The sequence below is a fragment of the Denticeps clupeoides genome, chromosome 3 (genome assembly GCF_900700375.1).
Source record: "Denticeps clupeoides chromosome 3, fDenClu1.1, whole genome shotgun sequence".
NCBI classification, from domain to species: Eukaryota; Metazoa; Chordata; class Actinopteri; order Clupeiformes; family Denticipitidae; genus Denticeps; species Denticeps clupeoides.
This window is the reverse complement of record NC_041709.1, coordinates 588,309-600,289: the sequence shown is the minus strand read 5'-3', so window position 1 is coordinate 600,289 and position 11,981 is coordinate 588,309. Positions and strand designations below refer to the sequence as shown.

General features: G+C 45.0%; 2 protein-coding genes across 3 annotated transcripts; both read right to left on the bottom strand.

Moving 5' to 3' along the window:
• Window positions 1–1,058: 1,058 nt before the first annotated feature.
• slc5a1 (solute carrier family 5 member 1) lies at window positions 1,059–9,079 on the bottom strand. Of its 2 annotated transcripts, none has more exons than XM_028972700.1 (15): window positions 8,812–9,079; window positions 8,007–8,078; window positions 7,605–7,709; window positions 7,468–7,527; window positions 6,670–6,774; window positions 6,457–6,562; window positions 5,719–5,799; window positions 5,216–5,424; window positions 4,245–4,380; window positions 3,964–4,071; window positions 3,225–3,375; window positions 2,320–2,488; window positions 2,032–2,247; window positions 1,809–1,924; window positions 1,059–1,705 (listed from the first exon to the last, which is right to left on the bottom strand). In XM_028972700.1, the coding sequence occupies exons 1-15, from the start codon at window positions 8,950–8,952 to the stop codon at window positions 1,468–1,470; spliced, it is 2,013 nt and encodes a 670-aa protein (XP_028828533.1). In that variant the 5' UTR covers window positions 8,953–9,079; the 3' UTR covers window positions 1,059–1,467. The 2 variants fall into 2 exon arrangements, with proteins under 2 accessions (XP_028828533.1, XP_028828532.1); XM_028972699.1 differs by having other exon boundaries at window positions 1,059–1,682; window positions 1,819–1,924.
• A 592-nt stretch (window positions 9,080–9,671) lies between these two features.
• ywhah (tyrosine 3-monooxygenase/tryptophan 5-monooxygenase activation protein, eta polypeptide) lies at window positions 9,672–11,869 on the bottom strand. The gene is made up of 2 exons (XM_028972703.1): window positions 11,526–11,869; window positions 9,672–10,978 (listed from the first exon to the last, which is right to left on the bottom strand). The coding sequence occupies exons 1-2, from the start codon at window positions 11,610–11,612 to the stop codon at window positions 10,325–10,327; spliced, it is 741 nt and encodes a 246-aa protein (XP_028828536.1). The 5' UTR covers window positions 11,613–11,869; the 3' UTR covers window positions 9,672–10,324.
• Between the last annotated feature and the right edge of the window lie 112 nt (window positions 11,870–11,981).

Genomic DNA, 11,981 nt, shown 5'->3' with positions numbered 1-11,981 from the left:
GATGTTTTGGCTGATTTGTTGTGTATTGCAACCCAACATCTGACGTTTGTCACAGTGTTGTGTGACACTCAGCTTCTGTCATTTTTATCATTATGCAGCTGAGAAGGTGAAATGCATTTGTACTGTAAATGTGTCTGCACGATCATGAATGAGATTATTTACAAGGACAGATGGTTTTGTGGTGATTGCCCAATTATGGGTGGTAGTGACCTAGTGGGTAACACACTCGCCTATGAACCAGAAGACCCAGGTTCGAATCCCACTTACTACCATTGTGTCCCTGGGCAAGACACTTAACCCTGAGTGTCTCCAGGGGGGGACTGTCCCTGTAACTACTGATTGTAAGTCGCTCTGGATAAGGGCGTCTGGTAAATGCTGTAAATGTAAATGTAAATGTTATGGACTTCTTTATATCCAGCAGATAAAAGTTGCAAGAAAGTGGATGCTTTATCTTATCCAATATAATTTACACATTACTTATCATTACTTATTAAGGCACAGTGACACAAGGCTGGAGTGAGGAAATTTAAGCTCCAGCTGACCACAGGTCTGTCCAGCCAGTCTGTAATATATATCATATCTGCCGAGCTGTATACCTACTTTTTGCTGAGGCTAATGTATAGTGAAAATTAGATGGAGACCCGGTTCACACTGTAAAACCCAAATGAGGAAGACTGACATCAAATTAGATAAATTAAAATAAGATGAATCGTATTTGCTGTAATCATTTGGAATGCTTCAGGTACGGAACTGATGTAAAGGGTGAGGAGTGGGTATGATCAAGATTTCACTGGGTTTCCTGAAATACAATAAAAGGATGCTTATTTCTGCTGGTTTCAACACAGCAACTAGACAGAAGGAGGAGAACAGATGGAGAGGGGGTGAGGGAAGTAGGCAGGAATCAGGAATGCAGAGAATGAGAAGGACACTGGCCGTGACTTTATTTTAGAACAAAAAAAGGCCAGATGGATTCAGAGCACGCTCATATTGATTCATTCATCTTGGCTCTTCTTTGCAGTGAATGTACCTACTAGGATTTGATAGTAAAGGCTCGGGGTCTTTATTTGAAATGGTGTGGCACTGTAATTGCTATTTACATTTGTTTTATTCACAAAAATTCCAGTACAACGTGTGCAAAGATACTATCATTACCATGAATTTGAATAAATACATTCACGTGACAAACATTATGGAACTGTAAAACAGTGTGTAGGGGCCAAACATCAGACTGCTCCTCCACCCATGTGAGAGTGTCAGCTTGATGTTTGAGATGTTTTATAATAGAACCTCCAATCACACCTTCAGTTAAATAAAGGGATAAATAAAAGGTGACAAATAACCAGACAGCCACTCCACTATCGAGGGTAGATGGGATGAGATTTTGGTTCCTTGGCAGGTTCTCAGTTTGGTTCTCAGTCCTCTGTGCAACTAAAACCCATATTGCGAATCTCAGGAAGGTTGTTTCCTTTAGGCAAAGAAACCATGGAAAAAGACACAGACACAAAGAAGTATGATGGCGTTGGCATTGACCACGTTTCTCCACATGGGCTTCTCTGTTGTGTCGGTTAGCTTCTTCTGAATCTCCGCCAGTTCCTCTGGACTCAGCTCCGGGCCCTTGCTCTGCTCGAACCCACAGAACCAGTTCAGGGCTTTCTTGCAGAAGCCGGGTTCCTCTTTAGGTTCTGTAAAGTGATGAAAAACATTACTGATGATGATGATGATGATGATGATGCCCATGCCTCGATTAGACTCAGGGTTGTGATGTCCTGTGATCTAGTGTTTTTACAGGCTATTCTGTGCCACAAAACCATTTGCCACCTTCAATGTCCATGGAGCTGTCCTTCTGCTGCTCAGTCCAGTCATCGGCCTCCAGGTCCACCCTCTCCTCAGTTGTGTTGCGGAGACTCCAACACAGACGGTACAACTAATGCACACATGAGGGGGCGGGATGGTGGTAAAGGAAGCATGAAATGAACAGAAAGCAGCCTGGCATCAGGTCAGACTGACAGAGCTGCCAACGCTTTGACCTACATGAATGTCATCGATGGGTTTGGTCATGAGGGAGATGGCCACCACCAGGATCCCGGTGAGGGTGTACAGGATGATGGAGAAGTAGAGGTAGTGCACCCCACAGATGATGGTGGGGCAGTCGGTGGGTGACACACAGCTGCCGGTGCCAAAAGCGAACTCCGCAATCATCCTGGTCAGGCCTACACACAGGCCCAAAATGAGGCCATAGAACGCCCCCTGGAACGCGAGGGAGAGGACGCTAGTGTAATAATACAATACACACAACAGCTGGAACAGAACGGAACGTACGGGTTCGTTGACACGTTTGCAGAAAATAGCCAGGGTGAAGACCGCAGCGATGGGTGGGGCAAGGTAAGCGGTGATAGACTGGATGTAGTCAAAGAGCTGCCCACTCTGAGCAGACTGGACGATTGGGATCCAGGCGATACTGACGCCAATAAGGAAGAGCATGAAAACCCTGCAGGGAAAATTACAATAAAAGAGAGATGGACATTTCTGCAATAATTTTCAACATCAAATAAAAATACAATACAGTACATATGTTCTGTAGATTATATGAAGGTTTACCTTTATGAATTAAATAAGAAAAACAAATACGAAAATTCAATATTTTTAATGCCCAGCACATACAACAGATGCTTGATTGGGGAATTTAAAGCTGAATACTTTTCTCACATTTGAGACTAAAGCTTCTAATGTGTTTTAACTGAAGACAAAATTTAAGATGAAGAACTGATATGAAGGTTTGAATTATGACAGAAGTCAGAGGTAGTGAGCAGTATTTTTTAGCAGTATTTTATTTCTCATTTCCTTCATTTTAAGTACTTGAAAATGAAAGAAATTTTACCCTAAATTAGATTAAACATAAATTAGATTGAAAATACATCAAACTAGATAAATTAAAATAAGATGAATCGTATTTGCCACTCACAAAAAATAAATAAAATGATTTGCCATAATTGGGGAATTTAAAGGTCCTTTAAAGTCCTTGAACTCTTCAACATGTGAATTAAATCACTCCTAAATATTTTTTGTTACTCGCCTGGGCACATTATACTGCTGAAAAATGGTATATGGTCTCCACCAATCTTTGAGCAGGTGGTGCTATTAAAATAACACTTTTATTCTTTTATTGTTTATTGTCATACTTATTAAACAGCATCTCAATAATTCTATGACACAAGCATGCACACCTGCCAGCGATCATGAGCTCCTTTTCTGAGGCCTTTCTTCGTATTTTGGTGTAGATGTCCATGGTAAAGAGTGTGCTGGCACTGTTGAAGATGGACGTGAGGGAACTCATGAGGGAGGCCAGCATGACGGACAGCATGAGACCCCTCAGACCTGCACACACACCAGAGGAAGACAAGCTGGGAACTGGACATGTGACATTTTGCTTGGGCCTGACGCCATGGCTGACTGCCTGCTCATGAGGTGCCAAGTGTCATGTGCTCTGTTCCACACAAAAAAACACCACAGAGAGTGTACAGCCTCAGTGTCCTGCACAGAAGAATGATGTATTTGGTGCATGTGAAAGTGAAGTGATTGTCATTGTGATGCACTGCAGCACAGCACACGGTGCACACAACCAAATGTGTCCTCTGCTTTTAACCCATCAGCCTTAGCGAGCAGCAATGAAAGGCGTCCGGGGAGCAGCGTGTGGGGACGGTACTTTGCTCGGTGACACCTTTGGTGGTTTTGGGTTTTCGGCAACATTACGATTACTAGGCCACCACTGCCCTGCTAGGCAACCACTACCACAGAATCTTCAATTTCACATGCAAAAGCCTGAAAGTGTGTCAAATACACAAAAAAAAAACGGTACTACCATATGGCATACAAATTATTTAATTACCAAATTTTCTATCATTTTAATTGCAAACATGTGACGACCAAAATCTCATTCTAATCTGAAGTTAAAGCTGAACTTACCATTGGGCATAAGTTCTACCACCATTTTAGGGTAGGCAATGTTGGTGCAGCCAACACTGGCCTGGCAATATTTCTTACATTCTTCTGGTTCCACACATGCAACAACATCTAGAGCGAAGGGGGGACAAACGTGTTAGTGAGTCACAACAAGACATTATTGACCTTTTTGTCATAGGTGTCCTTAGTTGTACACCTTTTTCCTGCTGATTGGACACATTTGTCATGCAGATTGCCTTCCTTTTTGGCAGTTTAGCTATTTTTATTGAATTGTTGGCACTGACCGGTGTAGAGCACCCGGCTAATCATGCCTGGGAAGACCATGAGAAACATAGGCAACAGCTTCAGGTAGCCACAGAGGATGCACCCAGCCTTCACATGGGAAAGATTCTTAGCAGACAGGCAACGCTGTACAATCACCTGACAGTGAGAGAGAGAGAGAGCGAGAGAGAGAGAGAGAGAGTGAGAGAGAGAGTATCACTCTATATACCAGTATAATGACACCTCACACAGGGGCCTAGAAATGTTGCCAAGTGTCAAGGGAATACAAGAGAAAATGTCCAAATAGGGGAAACCAGCAAGAGCAAAGGACACAGATAACGATTGACTTTTACTAATGGTGCCACTAGAACTAATACAGATTGCCTAAATGTGTCACAACCGTTCTTTAAGATGTGCTCTGCCACGTCTGGCTATATATCTTATCTTTGTCTACAGCGTCTAACTAAAGGCATGCCTGTCTATGTATAGAGGCTACTCAGTCTTTTAAGCATTTTGAATGCCTATTAACCAGTGTTCTTATCATAAAAGACAAAGCATGGTAGTTTAAAGAGGTTAAAAACGTGTCAAGTGTCCATGCAAGAGAGTTAATACATTGAAGCATCTTATTCAATGCTCCCAAGCTATGGGGATCACCTGAGGTACAAATGTGTTCAAAATATGACATGACTATTATTCTCTAGTCATAAGCAGCTTCGTTTAAAATGGCCAATTTGATGGCCTGTTCCTTTAAATGCTGTTCACTTTTTATCCTGACCCCTTGCTCAAAGTGCTGAAAAAAACAAGCCTTTGTAAAGTTTGTGAAGGTGTCGTGGGTGAACTAAGGTGGTAGTGGTATGAAACTAATGATTATCCCTGTAATCTCAAAAAGGCCTTGATATCTGAACGGTGTGTCGAATCCTAAGACGTTTGGATTGGGAAATCCACCCCATTCGGCTGCGGTGTGAAAGGAACAAACGAAAGCGCTAGACTTTACCTGGTCTGTGCACCAGTACCAGCCTGCCTGGATTGTGAGGCCAAAGATCAGGCCAGGCCATGGGAGGTCTCCTGTGATGGGGTCCCTGAAGAGATGGAAGGAGTCGGGGCGCGGCGTGTAGCACTCCGCAGAGATGTTCCCCACTTTAGAGGGGATGGCGTTCATGTAGAGATCCTTCAAGTTCTCGTAGCCTCCTACTTCATCAAAAGCTGAAGAATAGAAATTGGATTTTGCATGTGGTTCAGTTCATAACTTTTATTACCAATTAGCTTGATGATAGACAGGACAAGCAAAACCAAATAAGACGTACACAGATAGAACATGATTCCATTTTTAGGTTTTAACATAATGCCGACAATGGAATTTTGGCAAATCCCACAACTATTTACACTTTTCATACTTTACAAGGCCGACAGGAAAGTCCCGAACTTCCTGGAAAGATCACACTGTGAGTTGTTAAACACAGCTGTACTTTTTCTTTCAGGAAGGGAGATGCAAATTACCAAAGCCCATCAGGATGAAGGAGCCCACTACCATGATCACAGTCTGCAGGGTGTCCGTGTAGATGACAGCAGCAAGACCACCTGTAAACACAGATATACAATATTTTCACTAGTTTGTCCCAAATAAGAGTATATAAAAATATAGAAAATGTATTATAAGGCTATGAAACACACCGTTAAGACATTTCATTATTGTAATTGTGAGAAAATATTAGGAAATTGAAATCTAAGCAATGCATTCTGAATATAGAACCTATAGAATAAATGTATTAATTACATGTGTAATATATATAAATGTATTAATTAATGTGTTTAAACTCTAGTAATAGAAATTCTTCTCCAGTATCTTGAGTTATTGATTTACAGCATGCAAGTTCATGTGTTTTATATAATGGGAATAAAGGTTCAGGCATCAGGAGATGCTTATCAGGTTAAATGTGTAATTAGGCCACATAATGTCTCATGCAGAAAGGCCTCCATTACTGCTCCTGTTCTTTTCAAATTTCTAAATAATGACTTTCTATCTCAGCGTCATATTTAAACAGTGCTCTGCATGCACAGATAAGATGGCCATTCTGACCCAGCTTTATGGTTAAAGCCGAGCGTGTCAGTGCTCTTAGCACATCCATGAAACACTATTGCTCAGTGAAGATACCGAGTATGTGCTTTGGTGTGGACGGTACTGTGAGAGGAAGTTAAGGACCACCATGTGTTCATTTGTTGGTTTGGCTGGCAGACCTGTGACGGTGTAGAGAGCAGTGATGAGAAGCAGCAGGACCACGGCCAAGTAGATGTTTAACCCCAAGGCTTGATTAATGAAGATGGCTCCTGCAAACATATCTGCCTGAAAAGGGGGGACAGGGATTTGTTCAGACATGATGATCTATCTTGAGTATATAAACTCAAGCAGGAAACGTGTGAACCCGGGCCTGGGCGTCAGACTAAACTCACTGAGATTTTGGTGAAAACATACAAGGCCAGGGAGAGGACTGAGAGGTAGATGCGGATACGCTGACCCCCGAAGCGCTTCTTCAGGTATTCCGGCATGGTGACCACCTACAGGATAGAGGCGGCTCCTTCAGTCTAATCTTTGACCAAATCCAAAATCAAATAAATCACAAGTCCAAATACAATCTTAAGAAAGCCCCTTGAGGCATTTATTCCTGATATGTAAAAAAATGTAAATGATATGTGACCTCACATTCAAACTTCAGAAAAGTGACCTTGACCTTTGAACATCAAGCCAGTTTAATGAACTTGAATGCTGCATTTGAAGGATTCCCTTGAGGGGTTCCTGATGTATTTTTTTCAAAACTAAATGAGTTCTCACTTTAGAACCCTAACACATGACCACCAAACCAGATTTGCTAAAGGGTGTCGTTTTCACAAGATTGGGAAAGACAGAAGGATTTAGTTTGGATCTGGCAACATTCTCATACAGGTGGGTGTGTATTTTACACAGAGGGTCTTTAATCCCTATCTCAGTCCAGGGCCTACAGACACCCGTGGACCATGACTGCATGAACGAAGACCCTGACTACGTTACAGGTTGGATTTACATGTGTGAAAGATATCCCATACACCCATACCCAGATTCCCATAGCCCAGTAATGTTTCTATCCATTATTTATCATTATGGAGGGGTGTGCTGGGCATGTTATTCATGGGTTTTACACACACACACACACACACACACACACACACACACACACACAGGCAGTCAATGAATGGGCCATAAAAGCATCTCACCCCTGCCTTGATGTAAATAGGCACAAACAGCCATCCCAGTATGACCACCATCACCAGGGCCTGCAAGCAAACAGGGGGTCACGCGGAAAGAGCCAAACGGAGCTGAGATGTTGGCTGATGCGACTGAAGCAACTTACATTCCATTCAAACCCTCCGATGGCTATTCCGGTAGCAGCTCCTGTACCTGCTATACCCACAAAGTGGCCACTGCCAATGTTACTGGCAAACAGAGAGGCGCCAATCTGCAGAACACAGGACACATCATATCACTTCTAAACTTGAACCTTCTAATCTGCTTGAATATTTATTGCTTTTTATTTCTAATTAAGTGACTCTGTGTAATAAAAAGGTTCATGTTGGGCAAAAGGAAATATTACAGCTGGCAATAAAACCTTTAGTGTTTTCCTTATCGTAACCCCAGCAGCCTTCAAAATCACGTAGGGCAAACAGAAAGGGTGAAGTACATTTTACTGGATAATGGTTCTTTAAAAATATGACTGCACTGCTGTCAGCCCAAAGGTTCATGGGATATGCCTTACCGGCCACCAGACCATGCTCCGTCCAGCCAGGAAGAATCCCCCCACTGTCCCTCGGCTGGTGCTCAGCATCGCCTGTCACAAATACAATTTTTATACAGAATGAAATATACGAAAAGCGTCTGAAATCTGCATTTAGCCAAACGTTGTAATTCGTTGAGACAAAACTGCTACGGATCAGAAATTGGGGCATGTAGGACAGGGATATACCTCTTCTGATGCCAGAAAAATGATGTTATCTTTAATATGTTACTGTTTGCATCGAAGAGCATTGCTGCTCAGAAACCAGACTTTTAAATCATTTACAAAATCTCAAAGTCTACACTGGATATCATACCAGGTGATAGCCGTCCTAACAACATGCCCGTTCTAAACCTGCTTTCTGCAAGGTAAAATTGGGGAATTTTATTTCCGTTGCAAATATTGATTGTTCACTTGATGCTTCAAAACTAGGTGCCCAATCATCACCGAAATGACTCTCTGAACACCGTATGGAAAGGAGTGTTAATTCTCCCATTTCTCATTCACACCAGTTTTTAATAAGTGCAGCTTGTTTCTAGATCTATGCTCAATGGGTGAGTCAATCAGAGCCACCATGATGGATGTTCGGTCATTTTTGAGAATTAACACTGGAGCTGGTTCCAAGCTGTGGACCTTCATCTGAGCCCTTCTACCACATATTGAGATAGCAGCAATCAAAAAGCCCAAAAAAGGCTGCACTTAGCAAAATGAAACCTAACTTTGAGTGAATGGCATGATGATAAAATTCTTTTAAATATAATACATAAGGATCTTTGGTGCCACTTACCCATATTCCCACAGCTAAAACCACCAAAAAGTATATAACAATTACAGAGATGTCCGCTGGGTTGTCGACGGGCCTCCTTGTGCTGTTGGTGACAGCGTCCGCATTTCGGATCAGGGAAAAGCCGAAATATTCCCATGTCATCCTGCTGCCGTTTGTGGAGGTAAACAGTCAGACGAGCCTAGTGTGTCGCTTTCCGCTCTTAAAGGGTTTATGATCTGGACATTGAGGGCCCTGCCCTACTGCTTATGATGGCCTGCCTTCCCAGGTAAGTGTGTGTGAGTGTGTGTGTGTGTGTGTGTGTGTGTGCGTGTGTAAATATCCGGTGGTGTGAGAATCGGTTACTAAGCTGTCAGAAATCAATGATTGTACAAGTCGAACTGCGAATCGTTAATCAGCCCAGCAGGAAGCTCACTTCCCACATCTGCCGTGAACCACACCCGACATCAGGAATTATTGAGGATGCCTCAGCGGCCACCCAGTTCTGGAGAGCGACAAACTGCGGCTCAAGGACCCCTACAGGCTGATTAGAGAACTACAGATAAGTGGGGGTAACTGCATTATTCCATATTGGGGATAAAAATGTTATTCTAGTCTGACTTTAGTCTGCTGTCAGTTTGAAGGTCGGGTTTCTGTTGTTAGAATGATCATTTTTGTTGTATTCTCTCAGCGAGCCATTAATAGCTGCGATAAATAATCATTTATTTGATATATTATTGTGTTAGTGTACATAGTGTTCATAAACCTTCCAGAATAAAGAGTTTGGTTCAACATTTTTTGTCGTTTGGGAAGTCTTGCTGTGGAAGACACTTGTCCATGTAAGTAAGTAAGTAAGTAAGTAAGTGAAAAAGCAACAAGCTTCCTCTGGTAGTCAACTTCTTTAATGGCATTTTATCATGACTTTGCAGTATCATTATTATTCTCAGTATTAAAAAAAAAATGAACAGAAAAACAAACAATAATACATAAAAGTAATGGTTCCCTCGCCAGCGTTTCAGGCAGAGGGTGGTGGGGGCGGGGCTTTGGTTTAAGGGGCGGGTGGTTTGCACAATTCACAGGGGACAGCAGCGCGCACACAAAGGTTAAAGTGTATTGGCAGAAATACAGACAGAACACATTTCGTCCATGGGGGGCGGGGCTTAAGGGGACAACAGGGCAGGGATGGACACAACAAGACACCGGAAAGGTGGACTTATAATTTATTCATTTTTTTGGCCCACGGCCGAACCACTTATGCAGATAACACCCTGTTTAGCGTTACAGGGACATTATGATGGTCGTCGAAGAAGGTCTAGTGGACATCAGTATGCTAATCTTCAGTGGCTCCTTATTTGGCAGGGAGGGGCATATAGAGCATAAAAAAAAGGGTGGGCACACTGAGGCAAGGAAAGGGGAGGGGAGTGAAGGAACGGATGGTGGAAAAGGAAGGGGGGGAAGAGAGAGGGAGAGGGAGAGAGAGAGAGAGAGTGAAGGAAGATGATGGGCGGGGTTGAAAAGGAGGATCGGCTACTAGAGCTCAGTTGTTGGCCTCGCCGCCCTCGCTGTCCTGCTGGTCGCTGGTCCACAGTGTCAGGTTGTCTCGCAGCAGCTGCATGATGAGCGTGGAGTCCTTGTAGGAGTCCTCGTTCAGATTGTCCAGGTGTCCGATGGCGTCGTCGAAGGCCTCCTTGGCCAGCTGACAGGCCTGCTCCGGCGCGTTCTGGATCTCGTAGTAGAAGACGGAGAAGTTGAGCGCCAGGCCCAGGCGGATGGGGTGCGTGGCCGGCATGCTCTTGCTGATCTCGAAGGCCTCCTTGTAGGCGGCTTCCGAAGACTCCACCGCGGCCGAGCGCTTCTCGCCGGTGGCCACCTCGGCCAGGTAGCGGTAGTAGTCGCCCTTCATCTTCAGGTAGAAGACCTTGCTCTCCAGCTGGGACTCGTCGCAGCTCTTGATGAGATACTGGTCGAGCAGAGCCAGCACGTCCTGGCACACGGTCTCCAGCTCTTTCTCGATGGTCTCGCGGTAGGCGCGCACCAGCTCCAGCTTCTTCTCGTTGCCGTCAGCAGCCGTCTTCTGCTCGATGCTGGAGGTGACGCGCCACGACGAGCGCCGAGCCCCGACCACGTTCTTGTACGCCACCGAGAGAAGGTTGCGGTCCTCGTTGGAGAGGGGCTCATTCAGTTCGGTCACCTGGCGCAGACAAGAAAATAAAACGTGCATATTTTACTGTGTTGAGAATTTAAAATTCATAATAACCATCATGGCACTTACGGTAAAATGCAAAGGCCGTAAGTCGGGTATGGTTGACCTTGCATCGAATCTAATGAACGTTTGTATTCCGAACACAGCTCGCCTGCCACCCGCACACAAAGGATGGAGCCGGACTGTGCGGGTTCGAGGCGACGACTCGCGGGAAACCGCGGCATTTGTAAATAAAATATATCTATAACATATATTTATAATATATATATATTATTCTTTCCTCTTTTATGCGGGAATTTGGCCTGATTTAGTATTTTTATCAGCGCCTCATCAGCATCCCGCCGTAAGCCCCGCCCTCCGCCCCGCCCTCCGCGCCGCCACCGAGCGGACCGCAACGTTCCAGGTCGCGGGTTTTGGACATTTTTAATGTGGTGCCGGTACTTTCGACGTTTAAAAATGGGATCGGCACGCCGGTCCTCGTCGCCTGCATTCAGTGGTCCCCGGGCCGGACACGGCGGTCCCCGCGTCCACTCACCAGTTTCATCGCGGAGGCCATGTCGTCGTACCGCTCCGCCTGCTCCGCCAGACGGGCTCTCTGGATGAGCTGCTCCCTGTCAGCCATTCTCCGAGCAGATGTCCACAAAGACCGGGAAGGTTAACGAGTCCCCTCCCCACACACGCACACACACTCACACGCAACACACACACACACAGTCACAGGCGTCGCCGGTGCGGGATGCGGCGACAAATGACTGCAGGCGACCTCTTTCTCCTCCTCCCGGCCCGACACGCTGGCTCGCTCCTGCTGTCCGGTGGCGGATGTCTTGCCGCTGTCGCCGCCGCCGCCGCCGCTGCCGCAAACGTCCTGTCAATCTCGCCTGAGCGCGGAGGGGGCGGGGCTTGTCCGGCGCAGGCTGATATTTCACGGTGACGTCACGGTCTAAAAATAGAGCGCTACGCTGCAGGCGCGCACATGCGCAGTGCGGCGTGC

Bases quoted from the DNA above. Each gene is read 5' to 3' on its own strand.
- ywhah (XM_028972703.1), bottom strand. From the start codon at position 11,612: ATGGCTGACAGGGAGCAGCTCATCCAGAGAGCCCGTCTGGCGGAGCAG. The intron at 10,979-11,525 runs GTGAGTGGACGC...TGTCTGCGCCAG, and splicing joins TGGCCTCCGCGATGAAACTG to GTGACCGAACTGAATGAGCC.
- slc5a1 (XM_028972700.1), bottom strand. From the start codon at position 8,952: ATGACATGGGAATATTTCGGCTTTTCCCTGATCCGAAATGCGGACGCT. The intron at 5,800-6,456 runs GTCTGCCAGCCA...CTGTGTTTACAG, and splicing joins TGCTCTCTACACCGTCACAG to GTGGTCTTGCTGCTGTCATC. The intron at 1,706-1,808 runs GTTTTGTGGCAC...CATCATCATCAG, and splicing joins GACATTGAAGGTGGCAAATG to TAATGTTTTTCATCACTTTA.